The sequence below is a fragment of the Plutella xylostella genome, chromosome Z (genome assembly GCF_932276165.1).
Source record: "Plutella xylostella chromosome Z, ilPluXylo3.1, whole genome shotgun sequence".
NCBI classification, from domain to species: domain Eukaryota; kingdom Metazoa; phylum Arthropoda; class Insecta; order Lepidoptera; family Plutellidae; genus Plutella; species Plutella xylostella.
In genome coordinates this window covers 13,954,248-13,972,588 of record NC_064012.1, presented here as the reverse complement: position 1 = coordinate 13,972,588, position 18,341 = coordinate 13,954,248, and the positions used below count along the sequence as shown (strand labels likewise).

General features: G+C 37.9%; 1 protein-coding gene across 1 annotated transcript; it reads left to right on the top strand.

The window, feature by feature from the left end:
• The first annotated feature begins 3,869 nt into the window (after positions 1–3,869).
• LOC105386476 (TBC1 domain family member 13) lies at positions 3,870–17,879 on the top strand. Its single transcript, XM_038122041.2, has 10 exons — positions 3,870–4,027; positions 6,383–6,456; positions 6,719–6,844; positions 7,162–7,343; positions 12,845–12,943; positions 13,461–13,541; positions 14,052–14,178; positions 14,792–14,993; positions 16,033–16,155; positions 16,580–17,879. Exons 1-10 carry the CDS (start codon positions 4,008–4,010, stop codon positions 16,698–16,700), a joined length of 1,155 nt encoding a protein of 384 aa, XP_037977969.2. The 5' UTR covers positions 3,870–4,007; the 3' UTR covers positions 16,701–17,879.
• Positions 17,880–18,341: the final 462 nt, after the last annotated feature.

Sequence of the window (18,341 nt, the reverse complement as noted above, 5' to 3'; positions counted from 1 at the left end):
TCGAACACTACTTTAAACTACATGCAGACATGTTAGATGGAAAACATCTAGGTATCTTGCAATATCCTATTGTAACTAAGCTTTAAGGCTGTTTTAACAGCATGCAGATTTCATCACGCACGCGGGATAGCACGCCATTTCCCCGCATCTCGCGTGCATATTCCACGAGTTACAATGAATACTTGTATGAACGCGTGCGGGGAAATCCCGCATGCGTGATCAAATCCGCATGCTGTTAAAAACAGTCTAAGTTAAATGCCGAATTTCAACCACTATAGATTGGCAAGTTGCTTGGCGACCCTCCTTGCGGGGTGAAAGACGCGGAGGGGACGAGGACGAGGTACCCAAGACGACAGCGGGTAGCGGGAGGGGTACCGGTGATTCCGGTGAAGGGCAACGCGTGCACTGCATGTCATTGTTACGGCAGTCTCGGCCGCGCAGCCGAGGCTGCCACATGTCTTATATAGTCTGTCATAATTTGAGTGCGACCCACATGAGATCATTGATCCTGAGACCGTCTTAGGATGAGTGTTGAGGCCTTTTTAATATTATCATTATATTATTATTAGGTATCTATAATTCGTCAACAAAATAACGTTAAAAACAACAAATCGTATAATGTCTCAATATAGGGGCTTCTTGTAGAACAGCGTACCGGATCAGTCATGCTACGCGGCTAAAGGTTGGTACTGCGCAGTCAGATACGAAAAAGTAAACAACAAAGACGAAGAGTCCATATGACAGTGCGTCAGTTGTCAGTTCTTGTAACTAGGAAAGCAACCAAAATTTATGTGATTCAATGAAAGTAGGTAATTAATGAGCAAAACACAGAGAAAAATTACAAAATTGATGAAATTTTGAAAGAAAATGGTCATATCGTGCTTCGCCTACCCCATGTAAATAGCTGTATGAATTTGAATTTGGAATTCCTAACCATAAAGGTAATATTTGAGATCAAAGTGGCCAGTACGACAAAACGCCAATTTCATATGTAAGGACCTAATATTATGTAGGTAGGTAATTTACTACATAGATTGCGTTTAGTTTGACTGCTTGAATGGTGCGAAAACCTGGCACTCAGTAGTCGTTTTTGAACTAAGCATGAGAAAATAAGTTATTACGTTAGAGTAATAAATTACAATAAACACAAGCAAGCCTGTAGCAGCAAGCCCACTCGGAGTTACACATGACATGAGTTACATAATACGGGGGCAGCTGTCATGCTTGACAAGTGACTTGACTAATGGTTAAAGTGGTTAAAGCATGTTAAAGTTGACCACGGATCAAAAAACTGGCCCTAACACAGCAAATTCGGCCAATTACGATTGTGTTAAGGTACACACTATGTTAATTGCTGTCTTTACGGTAGAGATTTAAAGATATTGACAAGGTTAATACCTGAAACAGACAGTCACCATTTATATAGGGACATCACAAACAGAGGGTTAGTATATGAGCATGAACACAAACAAATTTATAGTTTAATATTGTTAGTTTTGAAGAATTTTTACAGGATGTTAGCGATTGGGGTATGTACAAGTGTTAGTAATTTATATTTACAGGTCTTGGGATAGAGGGAGGTTTGTAGGATAGGACACTCAATGAAAAGGTGGTCGACAGATCCTTCGCTGGTGCCGCAGTCACAAACCGAAATATCACGCACCCGAATCCTAGCCAGGTTCACATGCGTGCACGCATGACCAAGACAGAGTCTGCAGATTGTCGAGGTGGAGGGTTTATCTAGGAGACTTGCTCTAAAAAACCATGGCTTTTTGAGATTATGTGGTTGGATCAAGGAGTAATACTTACCTTTAATGTTCCTGGAAGCGTCCCAGGACTCTTTACAGGAATTATCAAGCCTCGGTCCTGTGAGCGAGGCAAGGTCGTGGGCAAAATTATGGTAATGAATATCCAGGCCCAAGCTAACGGTATCCTTAGCGAAGGAATCAGCACACTCATTACAAATGATGCGACTGTGGCCAGGTATCCAGGCAATAGCCACCTCAATACAAGAGACGAAGAGAGTTTGTCTAATTTGAAAAATGATAGGAAATTTAGATTTTGATTTAAAAGGAAATGAAATAATTGAATGTAAGCAGCTAGAAGAGTCTAATAGAATAATAGTTTTGAAGAGTTTGTGAGACTCAGTGTACAGAAGTGCCTCCAGAATAGCGGTAGCCTCGCCCGTGAAGACCGAGGATTCAGGAGGGAGTTTGAAATTAAGGGTAATTTTGTACTTAGGAAGCCAGACAGCTAGACCAACATTGCTCTTATCTGAAAATTTTGAGGCATCTGTGAAGACTGGAAGCCAACTAGGCCACTCTGACTGAAGTTTATGAGTCAATGTTTTCTCGGCCCTCGGAGCGTTTTTCACAATGCCCATGTCCATAACAACATTGGGCTGAAAAACCAGGGCATTATAGGGAACACTAAACAGAGGGTTCGTTTTAAATTTAATAGAAGGATGAGGAAGGTTGGAAGCAAAAATGAATGATTTGAGAAGGAAGGAAAGACATGGTCTTTCCTTCCTTCTCAATTCTTTCTTTCTTGTTCAATTCTTGGTTTCTTGAGCATTACATAATTGCAAACGGGTATCCAGCTTGGACAGCAGAGGGTGAGACTCTGATTGCCAGATCCTGAGAAAGAACTGGTTACACAAGTACTGTCTCCGCAGCGAGAGAGGCGGGTCGACACACTCTACCTGAAGGGCTTTGGTGGGGGTAGATTTCATTGCACTGGACACTATTCGAAGACACTTGTACTGAACCTTATATTTTTTTTCTAATGCAGCCTTATTACAGGGGTCCAGGATAAATGAGGCATAGTCAAAGTAACTTCGAACAATGGTGTTGTACAGTAGCTTCTGAGAGTATGGATGTGCGCCCCACCTGAGGACGTTGACACCCCTCTCGCACTTCTGAGCCACGTAGTTCATGTGATGGCTACCAGACAACCTGGAATCCAGAATCACACCCAAAAATTTAACTTTATTTGACACAGTGATTGAATGCTCTTTAATAACAACATCCAGATCGGGGATGTTTCTTTTTCTAGTGAAAATCACTGCTGTGCATTTAGTGGGAGAAAGAGATAAGCTAGGGCCAAGTCGTCAGCGTACTGTAGAATGTCGCAAAAGCAGTCAACGGATTCATCTAGATCGTAAGTGTACAGACTGTAAAGGGGCTTAAGACCGATCCCTAGGGGAGGCCTTTCCAAACAAATTTTGGGGAGTCAAGGGAAGTGGTAGGGGATTTTATGTAGATGGATCTCTCCATGAATAGGCTGCAAACCAGACGGGTAAGCTTCACTGGAATGCTCAGCTGGCGCATTTTCTGCCTAAGCACAGGAAGAAGATTATCATAGGCAGACGCTATGTCAAGGAAAACACCCACAAGGTATTCTTGCCTCTTAAATGCGATGTGAATATCTGTTAAAGTATTGCAAGGCTGTCTAGAGTACTCATCCCTTTCCTAAACCCAAACTGGGTTATGGCTAGGATTCCTCTATTCTCAATTAGCCATTCGAGCCTGCATTTAATCAAGTTCTCTTAGATTTTCGGGAGTTAGGATCACGGGGGTCTTTTCCGGCCTTCAGTATGGGAACAACTATTTGCTTACTCCATGAGCACGGAGTAACTCCATACTCAAGGAAGTAGTTTATCAGCTCCAAGTAGGCCTGCTTGACCTTGAGGCTTGATTTTGAAAGGAAAGAGTATGGGATGCCAAAGGACAAAAGGAGAAGAAGCTCCAGGCTGTCATTATTCTTAGGTAGAAGCTTAAGACCACAGAGCAAATTTAATTGTCACTGTCTTTTTCATATTTGACAGCATCACAGAGAAAAGCTGTTTGTGACCTGCTGTCACCTCCCCTTTCTGACTTTCTGTGCTTCTTGCTTCAGCTTCACACTCACAAGAATCACAAGTTGTTGTGTTTTGGTTTTCATCATTCGTGCTTGGTGCTTCCTGAAATATACATTTTAGTTTCAGTGTTGTTTCAATATCTGCTGAAATGAGTTTACACAAGTCTAGGTAAGTTAATTTATGTTATTAATTAGGCGTCCCAGTTTTTACATACTTACAGAACACAAATCATGATGTGCTGGCAGCATAAAAGGTAGGCGTTTTTGTTTGTTTTCGATAATAATAAGTCATTGTTTTAATCAAGTAAAACATTTAAAAATCACTTAAGATTTTACTCACCTGATGATTATGCATTTAAGTACTTACATATATTCAGATTTATTTTAACAGGTCTCCCTTTCCATACATAATGTTAAATAGAAAGTTACTTGAGCTATCGTACTATTATTTGTAAAATCGTAAAGTCAGTTCAACTGTAGAGACAATGATGTCGATTCTGAAGCACAGGGGTATAATCGTGACAGTTGTGACATTGCGAAAAAGAGACGCTTAGGGCCACTTTTTTGATCCCTAGTTAAGTCAATCATTGATCAAAAATGGCTACCATTAGTTAAAAACCAACGAAATTCATATGCAGATGTCATGCTTGACACATAGTTTGACTAATGGTTAAAGTTGACTACGGATCAAAAAACTGGGCCTTAGATACATAAAGCGTTATTAGAGAGAAACGTTAAGCTGTACAGGATTTTTGTCCTTTTTGCTCTGGCGCCTGTTTACGTCAGTTTTGGCAGTTCTCTGTGCCAAACAATGAATACTATGATAAACAAAGGCTGACAGTTACAACAAAAAATTTCTAAAAGTTATTTATTGTTAATTTGCTAGTGATTTGTGGATATTTATTAAGTTTATGAGACTATTATCATCACTTAACGAGTGTGAGACATGGGTGGGTATAGTTTGTTCGGTTGTACAAAGCATACTGAATGAAAACACGATAGAACTATGGATGAGATATCTTTTCACATGTAAGTAGATAATGATGTCGATTCTGAAGGCAGAAATTCTAATTTTAACGCTGTCAAACTAAAAAAATTGCTAGCATAAAATGACATTTACGGAAACAAACATAGAGTCGAATTTAAAACAAAGAAATTAAGGTTTTGACAGCTCTAAATTTAGAATTTCTGCCTTCAGAATCGACATCAATATCAAGTTTTACAAGCTTACATTCACTACAGTACTATCTATTGGTTGGATTTTAATATAAAACGATACCAATTTTTATACTGTATCGGTCTTTTATGTATAGGTCTTTTAGTATCAATTTTAAGTAAAAATTACAAGGTACCATATAATAACAAATCTCATGGTGTTGCCAGTTATTGAAAATTTATTTTACCCAAAAACAATATAATATTATGTAAAGAAAATACTAGAAATTGTAACAGACTTAATAATATAAGAATTCCATGCTGCTGGCCATAATTGCTATGGGTAGAAGATGAATAACTTAGATTCTGGGAATTCTTATTGAAAAAATGTGTGATTTCTTCTGTATAGGCATATCAAGTTTATTGTATTGCTACAAAATACTTAGGTGTTTCCTTTAAAAATAACCTCCATCACATATTTTACCCACAATCATAATGCTCATGCTCACCCATTTATATCTGATTCATAGGTTTCCGATAGGAGAAAAAAACATTAAGAAAATGGATAGACGCTACTAGACCTACAAATAATCAAAGAATCATACAAAAATTGTGTTGGGCACATTTTGAAGAGGGTTGTTTCGATCGGACAAAATCAATCAATTATACAATCCACTCAGTTTGTGTATAATCAATAATTATATTTAAAACAAATATAAATAAAGTTTTATATTAGAAAAATCTGCCTTAGTGTATTTTCCTATCAACCGACGATATTTCAAGTATTATTTTTTATTATAATCTCAGATAGAATTCCCCATAATTAGGTTTTTTTTATTTTGTGGCAACATCTATGATTTGAGTGAGAAGGAGAATTCTGAACACGGCCATTTCTCCTCTATACAAATATATACTCAAACTAAAAAAAATCCTAGCATAAAATGACATTTACGGAAATCATCATACAGTCCAATTTTAAACAAAGAAATTAAGGTTTTGACAGCACTAAATTTAGAATTTCTGCCTTCAGAATCGACATCAATGATATTCTAATAAGTTTAAAAAGAGTGATTCTGAAGGAACAAGGTAAGTTAGGCCCACTGTAAAATGAACTTACAGAATTACTCTGAGGTTTGTACAGATTTCCTATGTCTTCCCAATAAGCCTATGAAAAACTGTTAATCATTTTTTTGTTATGATTTTGGAAACATGAGATTTTTCCTTGGTAGGGTAGTCCACCCACTGACACCCCTTTATTATTTGCTTCCACTTTTTTATAGGTTACCCCATGTATACAGCCTCTTCAGGCTTCAACTATTAGTCTTACCACTAAATAGTAGGTAATGTTACTATGTTGTAATTGTTTCAGAATAAAGGCATTTGAAGATATACTGGACCATGACTGTATAGACATGGAACAACTCCAGAAGTTGGCATTCAATGGTATGATTTAGTGTACTTACTTAAATAAATGATGTTTCAAAAACTGAATAGGTATATTTATTGTAAAAAATTATACTGTTCTGTTGTACTAATCCTGCCTGATCTATCTATGATTTCCAATAAGTAAATTCTATTATCTACCTAAAGAAACTCCCCCAAATAGGATTGTGTATAAAACATCAAATATACAGCTTAACATATTGCAAAATGAGAACTTAAAATACATGGATTACTCATAATTTTATCCTTAATTTGGCAACAGGAATACCGGATGAGAAGGGCCTACGCTCCCTGGTGTGGAAGATTCTGCTCCGCTACATCCCAGCAGAGAGGGGCTTGCGAGAACAGACACTCATTCAGAAGAGGCAGCTTTACAAACAGTTCATTGGTAAACAATTAACCTGTTATTCATAAAAAAAATACTTTTGTTTCTATGCCAGAGTGACAAAACAGTTCAATATCTAAAACTTTTTAATGAATAACTGGGATAGAGATTAAGTGTGGTTTGATAATTTTTAATCCAGATTTATGTGTGTTTATTCACTAAAATGCGAGTGGTATCTCTAAAAGTTGAACCATCATGTGAAATTCTTTCTATATGTGTTTATGATTCATCAAATCACAAATTTACAGTACAGTGAAATGCAGCTGGCTTCTTTCAATCCTGTGCGAATTACACTCTATGCAATGTACAATTGTTTCTAGACGAAATAATTGTGTCCCCGGACGGTGGTGCCACCGATCATCCGCTCAACATCAGCCCCGACAGCTCCTGGAGCAATTACTTCAAGGACAACGAGGTGCTGCTACAGATTGACAAAGATGTCCGCAGACTCTGTCCAGATATATCCTTCTTCCAATCAGCCACCGAGTTTCCTTGTCCCGAGGTAAGTCTGTCTTTGTCCTGTTATAATTATAAAATTTAAAATAAAAAAATCCTAGACTACTTGCATAGAAGTAGATCATTTCATATCCATATCTTAGCTAGAATCAAGTGTTTTTGGTTCAAAACCCATGGTAAAATTAAGGCTCAGGGCAGCATTTTATCTTCAATTTATTTGTGGACTAGCTTTAATTAATATTAGGTAATGTCACTATCATGTTTTCACTGCTATAAGTAATAGGTATTAAATCAATTATACTAAGATCCAAAAGGTCCAAACTAGTCGGTCTGGAACTCTCTACCCCCAATCATCACAACCTAGTTTTCTTCTTAGCGTTTGGGTGACATCCACTATAGGATAGGACTATGATTTGTCACCGTGATGAAAGGAAAAGCTAGACAGATTAGGGCCAATCCTAACTGCCCAAGAAGTCCTATGTACTGCTTTACGTTTGAAAATAGAATCAAGATCTAGAATAGAATAGAATAGAATAGAAAAAGTAGAAAAAAAAACAATATTTTAAAATGAAAATCTAAGATAACACTTGTGTTTACAATATTTTATCATCGTTATTGTATGATAAAAGGGGTAGGCTCAGCATAAGCTATGCAAGTGACCAAAATGGCACAGCACAGCGCTGGTTTTCAGCGGACCCCAATCTCATAAATCCACACATGCATGTTAAATACATTTATAATACTGTGTTAAAGCACAAACTATATACAAACAAACTATATTAAGGGCCCGTACAGGGTGACGTGCCGCGCCAATTTTGGGTTTTCAATGCTCTTCACACAGCACACGCAGTGACACGCACACATGTAAGTTTGCACAGTGGGTCGATAAACTTTTACTCGCCAACTTTATTGACAATTATTTTCAAGTAGTGATTTGAGGGTAAGTTTAATTTTTAATTACACTGGTAAGCACCAGGAAAGAGTAGAAATTAATAGGGGTGCCACTTTTCTCCATACTCGGAACCCGATTAGATTTCTAAACAAATGTGGTATTTACTTGTAGAAAGGTAACTACAGGTATTAAAGTGTAGATAATAAGTTATACTAAGGGTATACTAAGCCGAAAGGGGATGACTCAAGGGGTTATTCTGAACAACTTTAGTCCTACGAGTTTTGCAAAAACGCGAAAAAAAAATTCGTTTTCCATGGTAAAAAGTGACGTGTCAACAAAGTTTCTATGATAAAGGTTTTTTTTGGTTAATTTTTAAAACTCGTAGAACAAAAGTTCAGAATCAGTCTCACTTGTTTTAACCCGACTGCCGAAGGAGGAGAGTAATGTTTTTTGATTGTATGTATGTATGTTTGTAAGTATATTTTTTGGTGGCAGAATAATATTTTTTCATATTTTTAGAGTTTCGTACCTCAAAAGGAAAAAAGCAACCGTTATAAGATCTCTTTGTTGTCCGTCTGTCTGACTGACTGTCTGTCACTGCCCTTTTTCTCAGAAACGGGTAAAGATATCAAGCTGATATTTCGCATAGATATGAGGAGTACCCAAAAAAAATTTGGGTTGATATTTTTTCCGGTTATTTTGATGGTGTAGGTAGGGTATCGTTGAATAGGTCTTTTAATATAATAGGTATAAAAAAAGGTTAAAATATAATTATTTGGCTTTTACCCTTAAATTTGGGGACCACACCATAGACAAATCCTAATTTAAAAAATGATTTCAATAGATGGCGTGATTTTATGTTGGGTAACTCAGAATAAGAAGTGATGATATCTCAGAATAATAATGGTTAATGGTGCTATTCCGCTGAGCATCGAAACCGGTGGGACGCTAATGAAAAGTGGTCATGGAAATGCACCAGGGTAGACCCTGCTCCTAGAACAAGGCATGAGTTTGTGATTTGTGTGCGTGAAAAGCGAGGATGGAAACTTTGAATATTTTCTTGATTTTTTTATTATTGATGCAATAACATATAATTAGTATTATTCTGAGTTACCCACCGAAGTCACCCCGTGGCAGGTTGACTAGATAGGTACTTTTGCAAATCACGCCATATATCGTTGTTTTTATTAGTGGCTACTGTCTATAGAAGAAATTCCGTCATTGACAATTTTACGTTACGAATGAATTTAGTAAACCCAGTAAACCTAACTAATCCAGAGGAAACCTAAAATATCTTTCTCTCTCTCTTTGAAAAACATACTTAATAGCCCAAACTCGATTCTATTCTATTCTCTGTGGGGGTGTGAGTACCTGCACCTGGCTCTCTCAAGTGGAACCTTTGTGCATATCCCCAAGGTCTAAACTGCCTTCCTAAGCTTGAACCATTTCCCACCACGCTGGTCCACTGCGGGTTGGTGGGTTCACATATCTAGATGTGCTAAATCTAGATATGCAGGTTTCCTCACGATGTTTTCCTTCACCGTTAGAGCGATGGTATACATTGTACTTAAGTTATAAAAAACCGACTTCAAAAAACCACTAAAATGTAAGAAATAATTTAAGGTTTACACAAATTCTACTCGTATGAGACAGTACAAATATACCTAAGCAGGAACTGTTCTTTTTTGATGTTGGTGCGGTGACAAAGTAATCTGAAGAAATATGGCACCAACTTCAAAAAAGAACAGCAAAGTACATGTCAGCGCCGTGATTCGAACCCGCATCTCTTGCGTGAGAAGCGGGCGCTTACCCGACTGAGCTACCACCGCGCCCAAACTCGATGCTTTTAGCTATTAAATCTTTGAAATAAAATTCAGTCACCTCCGTGTTACTGCCCTCATCAGATCCTCACGAGACCATGCCTCAACCAGCACCATGAGACTGTGTTTTTGAATCCTAACCTAATCTTCCTACGTATTGTCATCACTTAGATCCATTCACTATATTCCTGCTCCTCATCCCAGGGCCGTGGGGAGGCACGTCAGCTTTTTAAAGACATCAGCAGCAGACTAATAGAAGTCTCAAGGGACCCTAGGGCTGGCACTTACCTATCACAAAGGCTAAGCATCGCTATATAGCGGGGTAACGCGGCCAGCGTCTTGGGTACCCTACCCGACAGTGGCAGCGATCTGGCCAGCATCTTCTTTTTAGTTTAATTTTAATTTTATATTAGTGAGTTTTAGTTAGGCATTAATAATTATAATTTAATCAAGAAGTACCATGGACTTAACTAATAAAAAACATTATCATTTAATTTATTGAATATAGTATAAGAATTATGCTTCCTCAATTTCAAATCAAATTATGTTGGTGTCATAAAAGTTGAAAAAGTGCAATGACAACCAATGTGCAGTGATTTTGTGTCTGTACACAATTAGATCGCGAGCTGTCAGTGCCGCCTAAACCGACGTGACCCTTCTTTGGAGGCCACCGGCCGACTGAGTCAAACGTCGCTTGTGTTTATGATTTTATAACACAGAAAGCCGCCATAGATATTTGTATGAAGATTTGAGGGAAAAAAATTGCTCAAGTTTGGGATTAATTTACACAAAATAGGTGAGTGTTTATTAAAAAACAAGGTATTTAGCGCCTAGTCCAAGCATTTATCTTTATAATTTGATAAGAATCATATGAAAATTCTTGATAATTACGACACAGTTGTTACAATACGGGAGTGTGATTTACTGGTTTTTCGTAATTAATTTACAGTTAAGCATTTACTTAAATTCGAATGATTCAGCACCTAGCTAGACTCTTCGGCTACCTGTGTGATTTTTTTCAAGGCTGTAGAGCATCATTTACTACATAATTCTATGACAATGCCAACCCTCGATTGCCTATTGCGGACCCTTAAAGAGAGAAGAAAAAAAAATTACAGCTATATTTTTTTGAAAATTACAAAATAGTTATCAGGGAGTACTCAAACCATTCGGACGCAGTAGTAGCCAAGTATATTATACCTTTTTTGAGAAAAATACATAAGATCCAGAACTAAAATTTACATAACATTGAGGCAGCATAAATTCTTATTCGATTATGTTAATGTTTACCAGTCGGCGTGAATAATGTAACGAGATCGAACTCGACGTAGTGTATCGAACTGTGTACAGAAATTGATACTTTCCGCCTCAATCATGTTAGATCTGCTGTATTGAATTTCAGTTTACGTTGTTTAATGCGATCGTTAAATGTCTGACTTTGTATTACATACATGGGTTAGGGAACTTTAAAGTAGGAGTGTTGTTATTGTTAGCCACAACATTTTTTATTGATAATTTTTATGTACATTAAAGTAGAAGTCTCGAGATTAAGAAAGTACTTATAGCAGACTCATTGACGATTTTTCTTCCCAATATTAAAATCACAACTAAATAATCCTTCTTCAATAAACTTAATAAAAATGTTTAAGTAGGTACTATTTTGAGGTACAGGTAAATGTTACAACAGCAGAGTTTTAATTTTATCATAACGTGTAATTAAATTCGGTTTCACCGCACGGCTATCAAAACAGCCGGTTTAGAGTTTGGCATCTCGCTACACTTAGTACAATTTCACTTCTCATTTTCTCTGCCGGTTTTTCGTTAACACGGATGTGTGTCATCATTATTTATTGACCTTTATTCTATTCTATTCTCTGTGGGGGTGTAAGTACCTGCACCTGGCTCTCTCGAGTGGAACCTTTGTGCATGTACCCAAGGTCTAAACTGCCTTCCTAAGCTTGGACCATTTCCCACCACGCTGGTCCACTGCGGGTTGGTGGGTTCACATTATCTAGATTTGTTAGATCTAGATATGCAGGTTTTCTCACGATGTTTTACTTCACCAGACGACCGAATGGCGTAGTGGTTAGTGATCTGACTACTGAGCCGATGGTCCCGGGTTCGATTCCCGGCTGGGGCAGATATTTGTTTAAACACAGATATTTGTTCTCGGGTCTTGGATGTGCCCGTAAAATGGCAATAGGCCCGCCCCCTATTACATTGGGACTAACATACACTCTGGCGAAAAGTGGGTGCAGCAATGCACCTCTGCCTACCCCGCAAGGGAGTACATTAGTACAAGGCGTGAGTGCGTGTTTTTTTTTTTTTTTGTGTGTGTTTTACTTCACCGTAAGAGCGATGGTATACATTGTACTTAAGTTAAAATAACTCATTGGTACATGTCAGTGCCGGGATTCGAAACCGCATCTCTTGCATGAGAAGCGGGCGCTTACCCGGCTGAGCTACCACCGCTCCACTATTGACCTTTTGTACAGTTACTTTTCTAATATAGTCGTTTAATGGCCCTCGTGTCGTATCTAAACTTGCTTTAAAATTCTAGAGATGCTTATAGAAATCACTGCTTATGACTTAAAGATAGAGAGATAGATAGGAGGTTGGACAATAAGCCTTCGTGACTGTATGAATTATTAGTAGGTAGTAGGTTTTCTTTCTTAATATTCAAGATTGCCTGTAAGAGATCGCTCTTAGCTATATCGCGCTATTTTTTTTGTATGTTTTACTGTATTTGATATTCTATGGTTTTACTATTTGTGGTGACCAAGAAAGTCATATTCTATTCTATCATCAATGCTTATATAGCGTTTTTTTTTACAGATCGTAAACAGTAATGGGGTGAAAAGACTACACAAGCGCGTCCAACAATCTATGCTCAAATATTCTACGCTTGAAAGAAGAGGGCTGGGTGTGGCTAAGGTAAAATTTTACTTTAAATAATGTTTTGGGACTACTTTGAAGCCTAAAATCAATTGAAGAGGTTTGATGATATTGCCGGATCTCGCGATTTGATCGCTTTGGGTCATCTGTACTATGTCCATCTTATTAATGCTTTTTTGACATTCGAAATCCCATAGATATTTGATGACTGCAAAGGAAAAACAATGAGAGATAAGCGAATGCCAAAAAGCATTAATAAGATGGACATATGCCGAGTTGCAGAAAGGGACTTTAAGCTAATGTCGACATTAAATCTATTTCTGTCTCTTTCTGTCCGTATACTGTCAAAGCAAGGCAACCATACATTTAATGCCGACATTAACTTAAAGATCCTTTCTGCAACTCAGTGATAGTATAGTGGAGATCCGACTATTCGGATTCCAATCCCGCTCATGTAGGCAGTCATGGCAATCCAATCTAGAAGCGGACACTTACCATACTGAGCTACCATATTCACAGTATAACTGTATAATCAATAATGTTGTGTTATTTACAGTTAAGCAACGAGATCCGCCGGTCGGACGGTATGTCGGGAGACTACGCGCCCTTGAATGAAGGTTCCGAGGCACACTGGGAGGTAAGCCACTACATCAGCCGAGGCGATCTCTAACAGACAACCTTCTATTGACATACTGAACCATAGGAGTAGTAGGATATGGCATGGTACATCAACAATCGGTTGACTCATGATCTGGCCCACAGAATGTTTCGAGAATCATTGGGCAAAACATTCGTTCTTGAGTCAATCTACTGTTGGTGAACCGTTAATTCTCCGGTAGGCATTCCTATACTTTTGATATACAAAATTGTCTGATAGAGATTGCTCTTAGAGATATACATGTAGTTTATGTAAATGAAAACTGAATTTATATTTGCTACATAATACGGTCTACATTACTACAGTCCAAGTGATTCATGAAATTGACAATTAATAAGTAGCTTAAGGTGAGCTCCATTAGTGCGTTACATCGCATCGTCATCATAAAAAAAATATATGGAAAACTCTCTCGCATTTAAACCGTAATAGTGAGAAAGAAAGTCTACAATAACATTTACAAAGAAATATTAATGAAACTTTCATATATAGGTGGTGGAACGAATGCTGTTCCTATACGCAAAGCTGAACCCCGGGCAGGGCTATGTCCAGGGCATGAACGAGATCATCGGGCCTATCTACCACACCTTCGCTATAGACCCCGACAAGGAATACCGGCGTAAGTCGCAAACTGATAAAGACTTAAGCTTCGAAGAGCTTGGCCTTTGCAATGGGATAGAGTTCAACGCTCTGAAACTTCGCAGTTCGTCAAGCCAGAGTAACCCCTTTCGAGATGAAAGCCACAGACAAATATCAGCAGAATGCAAACAGAAGATGATTATGATTTCTCACTCTCGCCCTCCGTTCTCGAGTCCAACTCGCCAAATGCCGGCCTTTTTATTTTGCTAATGATGATTTATGGTTATTCTAAATGAATCACAGGCATGCCTGCGGATCATTGTTGTAAGATGTCCCCACATCCTACTTAATATAAAAAATTCGAAAGTTTGTGGGTATGTGTGTATGTATTTAGGTATGTATGGGTGTATGTATGTATATAAGTTTGTAACTTCTTCAGGTCAAAAAGGCTGAACCGATTGTAATGAAATTTGGTATGGAGTTAGCTGACCCCCTTGATTAACACACGCTACTTTTTATCGCAGAATTTCCACGTTTTTTTTACGTAAATAAGTAACAAACATACAGACACACACATACACACAAACGTTCGCCTTTATAATATTAAAGTAGGATCTATTATTTTTACGAATCCGCACATTCTCACAATCCAGAGCACGCCGAGGCCGACTGCTTCTTCTGCTTCACGAACCTCATGGCGGAGATCCGGGACTTCTTCATCAGGACTCTGGACGAGGCGGAGAGCGGCATCAACCACAAGATGGCGCGGCTGGCGGGCTGCGTGAGGCGCCTCGACCCGCCCGTGGCCGCCCTACTGGACAGGCAGGAGCTGCACACGCAGTATTACAGCTTTAGGTAATGAGGATCAGTCGCATAAAGGAAAAAGTACTTCAGGTCAGTGTCTATAGTGCAGGGTCTATAGTGGCTGGAGGCATCAACCACAAGATGGCGCCTGGACCCGCTCTACTGGACAGACAGGAGCTGCACACGCAGTACTACAGCTTCAGGTAATGAGGAAAAATCTAATTTTGACTATGACCCCCAAATTCACAGAGCTTTTTGACACTTTACGCTTTAGGCTTAAAATTGACGTTGTGATATACGAATTTCATTTTTTTAACTGACATAAAGAGTCGAAATTCGTGTGTTTCAATGCCAATTTCAACTTTGTTGTAAATTTAAAATACTATCTATGAATTTGAGGGTTACATTGCATGTGCTATGATATTCTGAGCAAACTAGTTTTGGAATTTTTGAAATCCGTCCATAAATGGCAAAGTTATTTACACTTGTCCAAAATTAATAATGCACATGCAGATCTTCACACCCGAATCATTAAATCGTAAGAGCCTTAAAAAAACACTTGCATTTTGCACCTTTTTTTAAAGAAATAGGAGTCAATATCATGTGTCACATAATCGAAAACAACCGTACTGTCAAAGATATCTATGCGCATTATCAATTTTGGAGCACTGTAATGTTTTGTCGTGCTTGGTTTTAAAACATCACACAAACGGCCATCCGACCCCAAACTAGGCAGAGCCTGTGCAGAGTGTCTTTAGTAGGCTCCAGGCATAAAATACTTAAATAGCCTCCTCATACTAAAAGACATCAGAAAGTTGCGTTACCAATTTGCGGTGGTATTATTGCTCAATGAATTAAACTGAGCCTTGAAACGGATGCATCTGCCGTATATCTTTGCGCAGTATAGCCCTTAAGTTTCTCTTACTATTGTTATGTTACCCTTTACTTGTTTTTAAAAAACTATATTATCACGTTTTGAAGTTCTGTACACACAGTACCTAACTGAATTAGGAACTACCATTACCAAATTTTACTGCTCCGTCATACACAAAAAGCTCCCTCTAATGTTATTATTCTGTTTTAATTCCAGATGGCTGACCCTGCTGTTGTCTCAAGAGTTCTCGCTGCCCGACGTGGAGAGAATCTGGGACTCCCTGTTTGCTGACCCGGTGCGGTTCGACTTCCTCATCTACATTTGCTGCGCTATGATATTGTGAGTACCAAACATACATTAAACTTCACGGCATACTGGAACTGAAGACTAGTGTAAGTATATCGAAGCGTGTTGTTGACAAAACTTGCAAAAGTTTCCCGACGTTTTGTCAAACTCACGCTCCTGAATACTTGCACGAGTCTTCAGTTCCGGTATACGGTTCAAGTATGTGGCCGGCATAAGTCTACTTAGCGTGTCGCTGTCGGCTGACGAACACGAAATACTAGAGAATTATGGTAGGGTTTGTTTACGTGGTAAAAGGAATTCAGTCAGAATATCGTCAGTCATCTGTATTTCGGAAATTCAACAAGTGGCTAAACCGCCAAACCCTCTCTGATTTTTTCTGCAGCTTTGGCTTGATCTTGGGTGGAGCTCTCAAAATCTAAATGCATGCTATCTAAACTGTTCAAATTTTAATTTCCAGATTGGTCCGCGACAACCTGCTAAGCAACGATTTCGCGAATAACGTCAAATTGCTACAAAACTACCCTCCAATGGACGTATCTCTGATCCTCAATAAAGCCGTGGAGATATCGACCCTATAGTATCTACTCCTTTCACAAAGCGACATTTGTGAAGGTAAATAAACTTGTTCATATTCAATTAGATTGTTAAGGTTAGTATAGACTTGGCGACACAATGGCAAGTCGTGGTCCATTCCAAAATCTTTTTTTTAAGTTTTTTAAGGTGTATATTTTTACTAACCTAATTAATTAAAAGTATTCATTGAACTAAAATGGGGTTTTATACGTTCATAGGTGGACTTTCACGAAACGTTAAACGTATTTAGCTGCAACCAAATATCTTTAGAAATTGGCGAAATTCTACCTTTCAAATTTTAAATACGTTTAGGGTTTGGTAGAAGTCACCCTTTAGTATCACGTAGATAGTCAACATTCCGATATCACGACGAAGCTTTTCAAACCTCTTCTAAAATGATTGTTCTTTGAATACGCGGTAATCGGTAAAAGTATGAAGTGTGTTGGACGACACCCCATTGTGATGCCATTTAACAGTAGAATAAGAGCCCAGCTCATAGAATGCCATACACTGTGACCTGTGACTAAAGAAATTAGATATCCAAAGTCCTACTGACAAAAACATATGTTTGAGCATATACAGGGTGTTACAAAAAGGGTATACCAAGGCGAAACCTACGTGTGCAGCATGTTATATCCAAACCCTGTATAATATATATGTATAAAATTTACTAGCCTGTCTAAATACATGTATATGTACCTACGTGTATATAAACTTTTATGTAAATATTATTGGGTACATAAAATATTAGACATACATTTATGTCATAAAAGAGATGTTTAGACCCATTCCATTCACCCAGATCCTAATTTGAGTAGGTATACCTAGCATGAACTTAAATCCTCCTCAACAATGACAATAAATTTCGCCAATCGTAACGCACACTAAGGTGGAATTTCACCAAACGCTAAACGTATTTAGTAGCCTGTCAACTGTCAGTCAGTTAGTACAAAATGTACTTAAAATTTGATTTAAATACGTTTAGCGTTTGGTAAAAGTGACCCTTAAATTGACGTTCTCAGCTCTTTATGGCCAGATTCGATTGGGTACGTAATCTAAGTCTGTCCCTACATAACTTTATGATGTTAAGCATATTGTGTGGTTATATTATAGCATCACACAAGTACTAGTATGGATTCTACTATACACCAATCCATAAACAATAATATATAAGATGATTATATATTATACAGGGTGGCCCAAAGAGTGACGTCCAAAGGAAAATGTTTGATTCCTTAGGTCAAGGGGTAGCCAAATCACCCCCATGTATGTTCAGCAATTTTTAGTAGTTTAGGAGTTATGATTTTTTTTCCTAATTTTCTACGAATATCGACCTCAGTGGATTAATTATGTTTTATTATTTTTTGGATAACTTTTTTAAAGCATTTTTTATTTTTGTGTCATCCTCTTAAGTTGTTCTTTTAACCATAAAAGTTTCAGCTTCCTAGCTGTAATGTAAGTTAGTTATTTTTTTATCGAAAGTTCGAATTATATCATCGAGCTAGGCTGCTCTGAATTTTCTACTTGAAATTAAAAATTGAAAAAGATATTCTCATGGTCCCTTATTAATTTTAAAAACTCCGCCAGGTTCCAATATTACATAAAAATAAAAATAAACTATTGCTTAATAGGGTATTATTTGCAGA

What these genes read in the sequence shown, in the direction of transcription:
- LOC105386476 (XM_038122041.2), top strand. Translation starts at nt 4,008, where the DNA reads ATGAGTTTACACAAGTCTAG. An exon ending in CCCCGACAAGGAATACCGGC is followed by an intron (nt 14,179 to 14,791) that starts GTAAGTCGCAAA and finishes CTCACAATCCAG; the next exon opens with AGCACGCCGAGGCCGACTGC. An exon ending in ATTTGCTGCGCTATGATATT is followed by an intron (nt 16,156 to 16,579) that starts GTGAGTACCAAA and finishes TTTAATTTCCAG; the next exon opens with ATTGGTCCGCGACAACCTGC.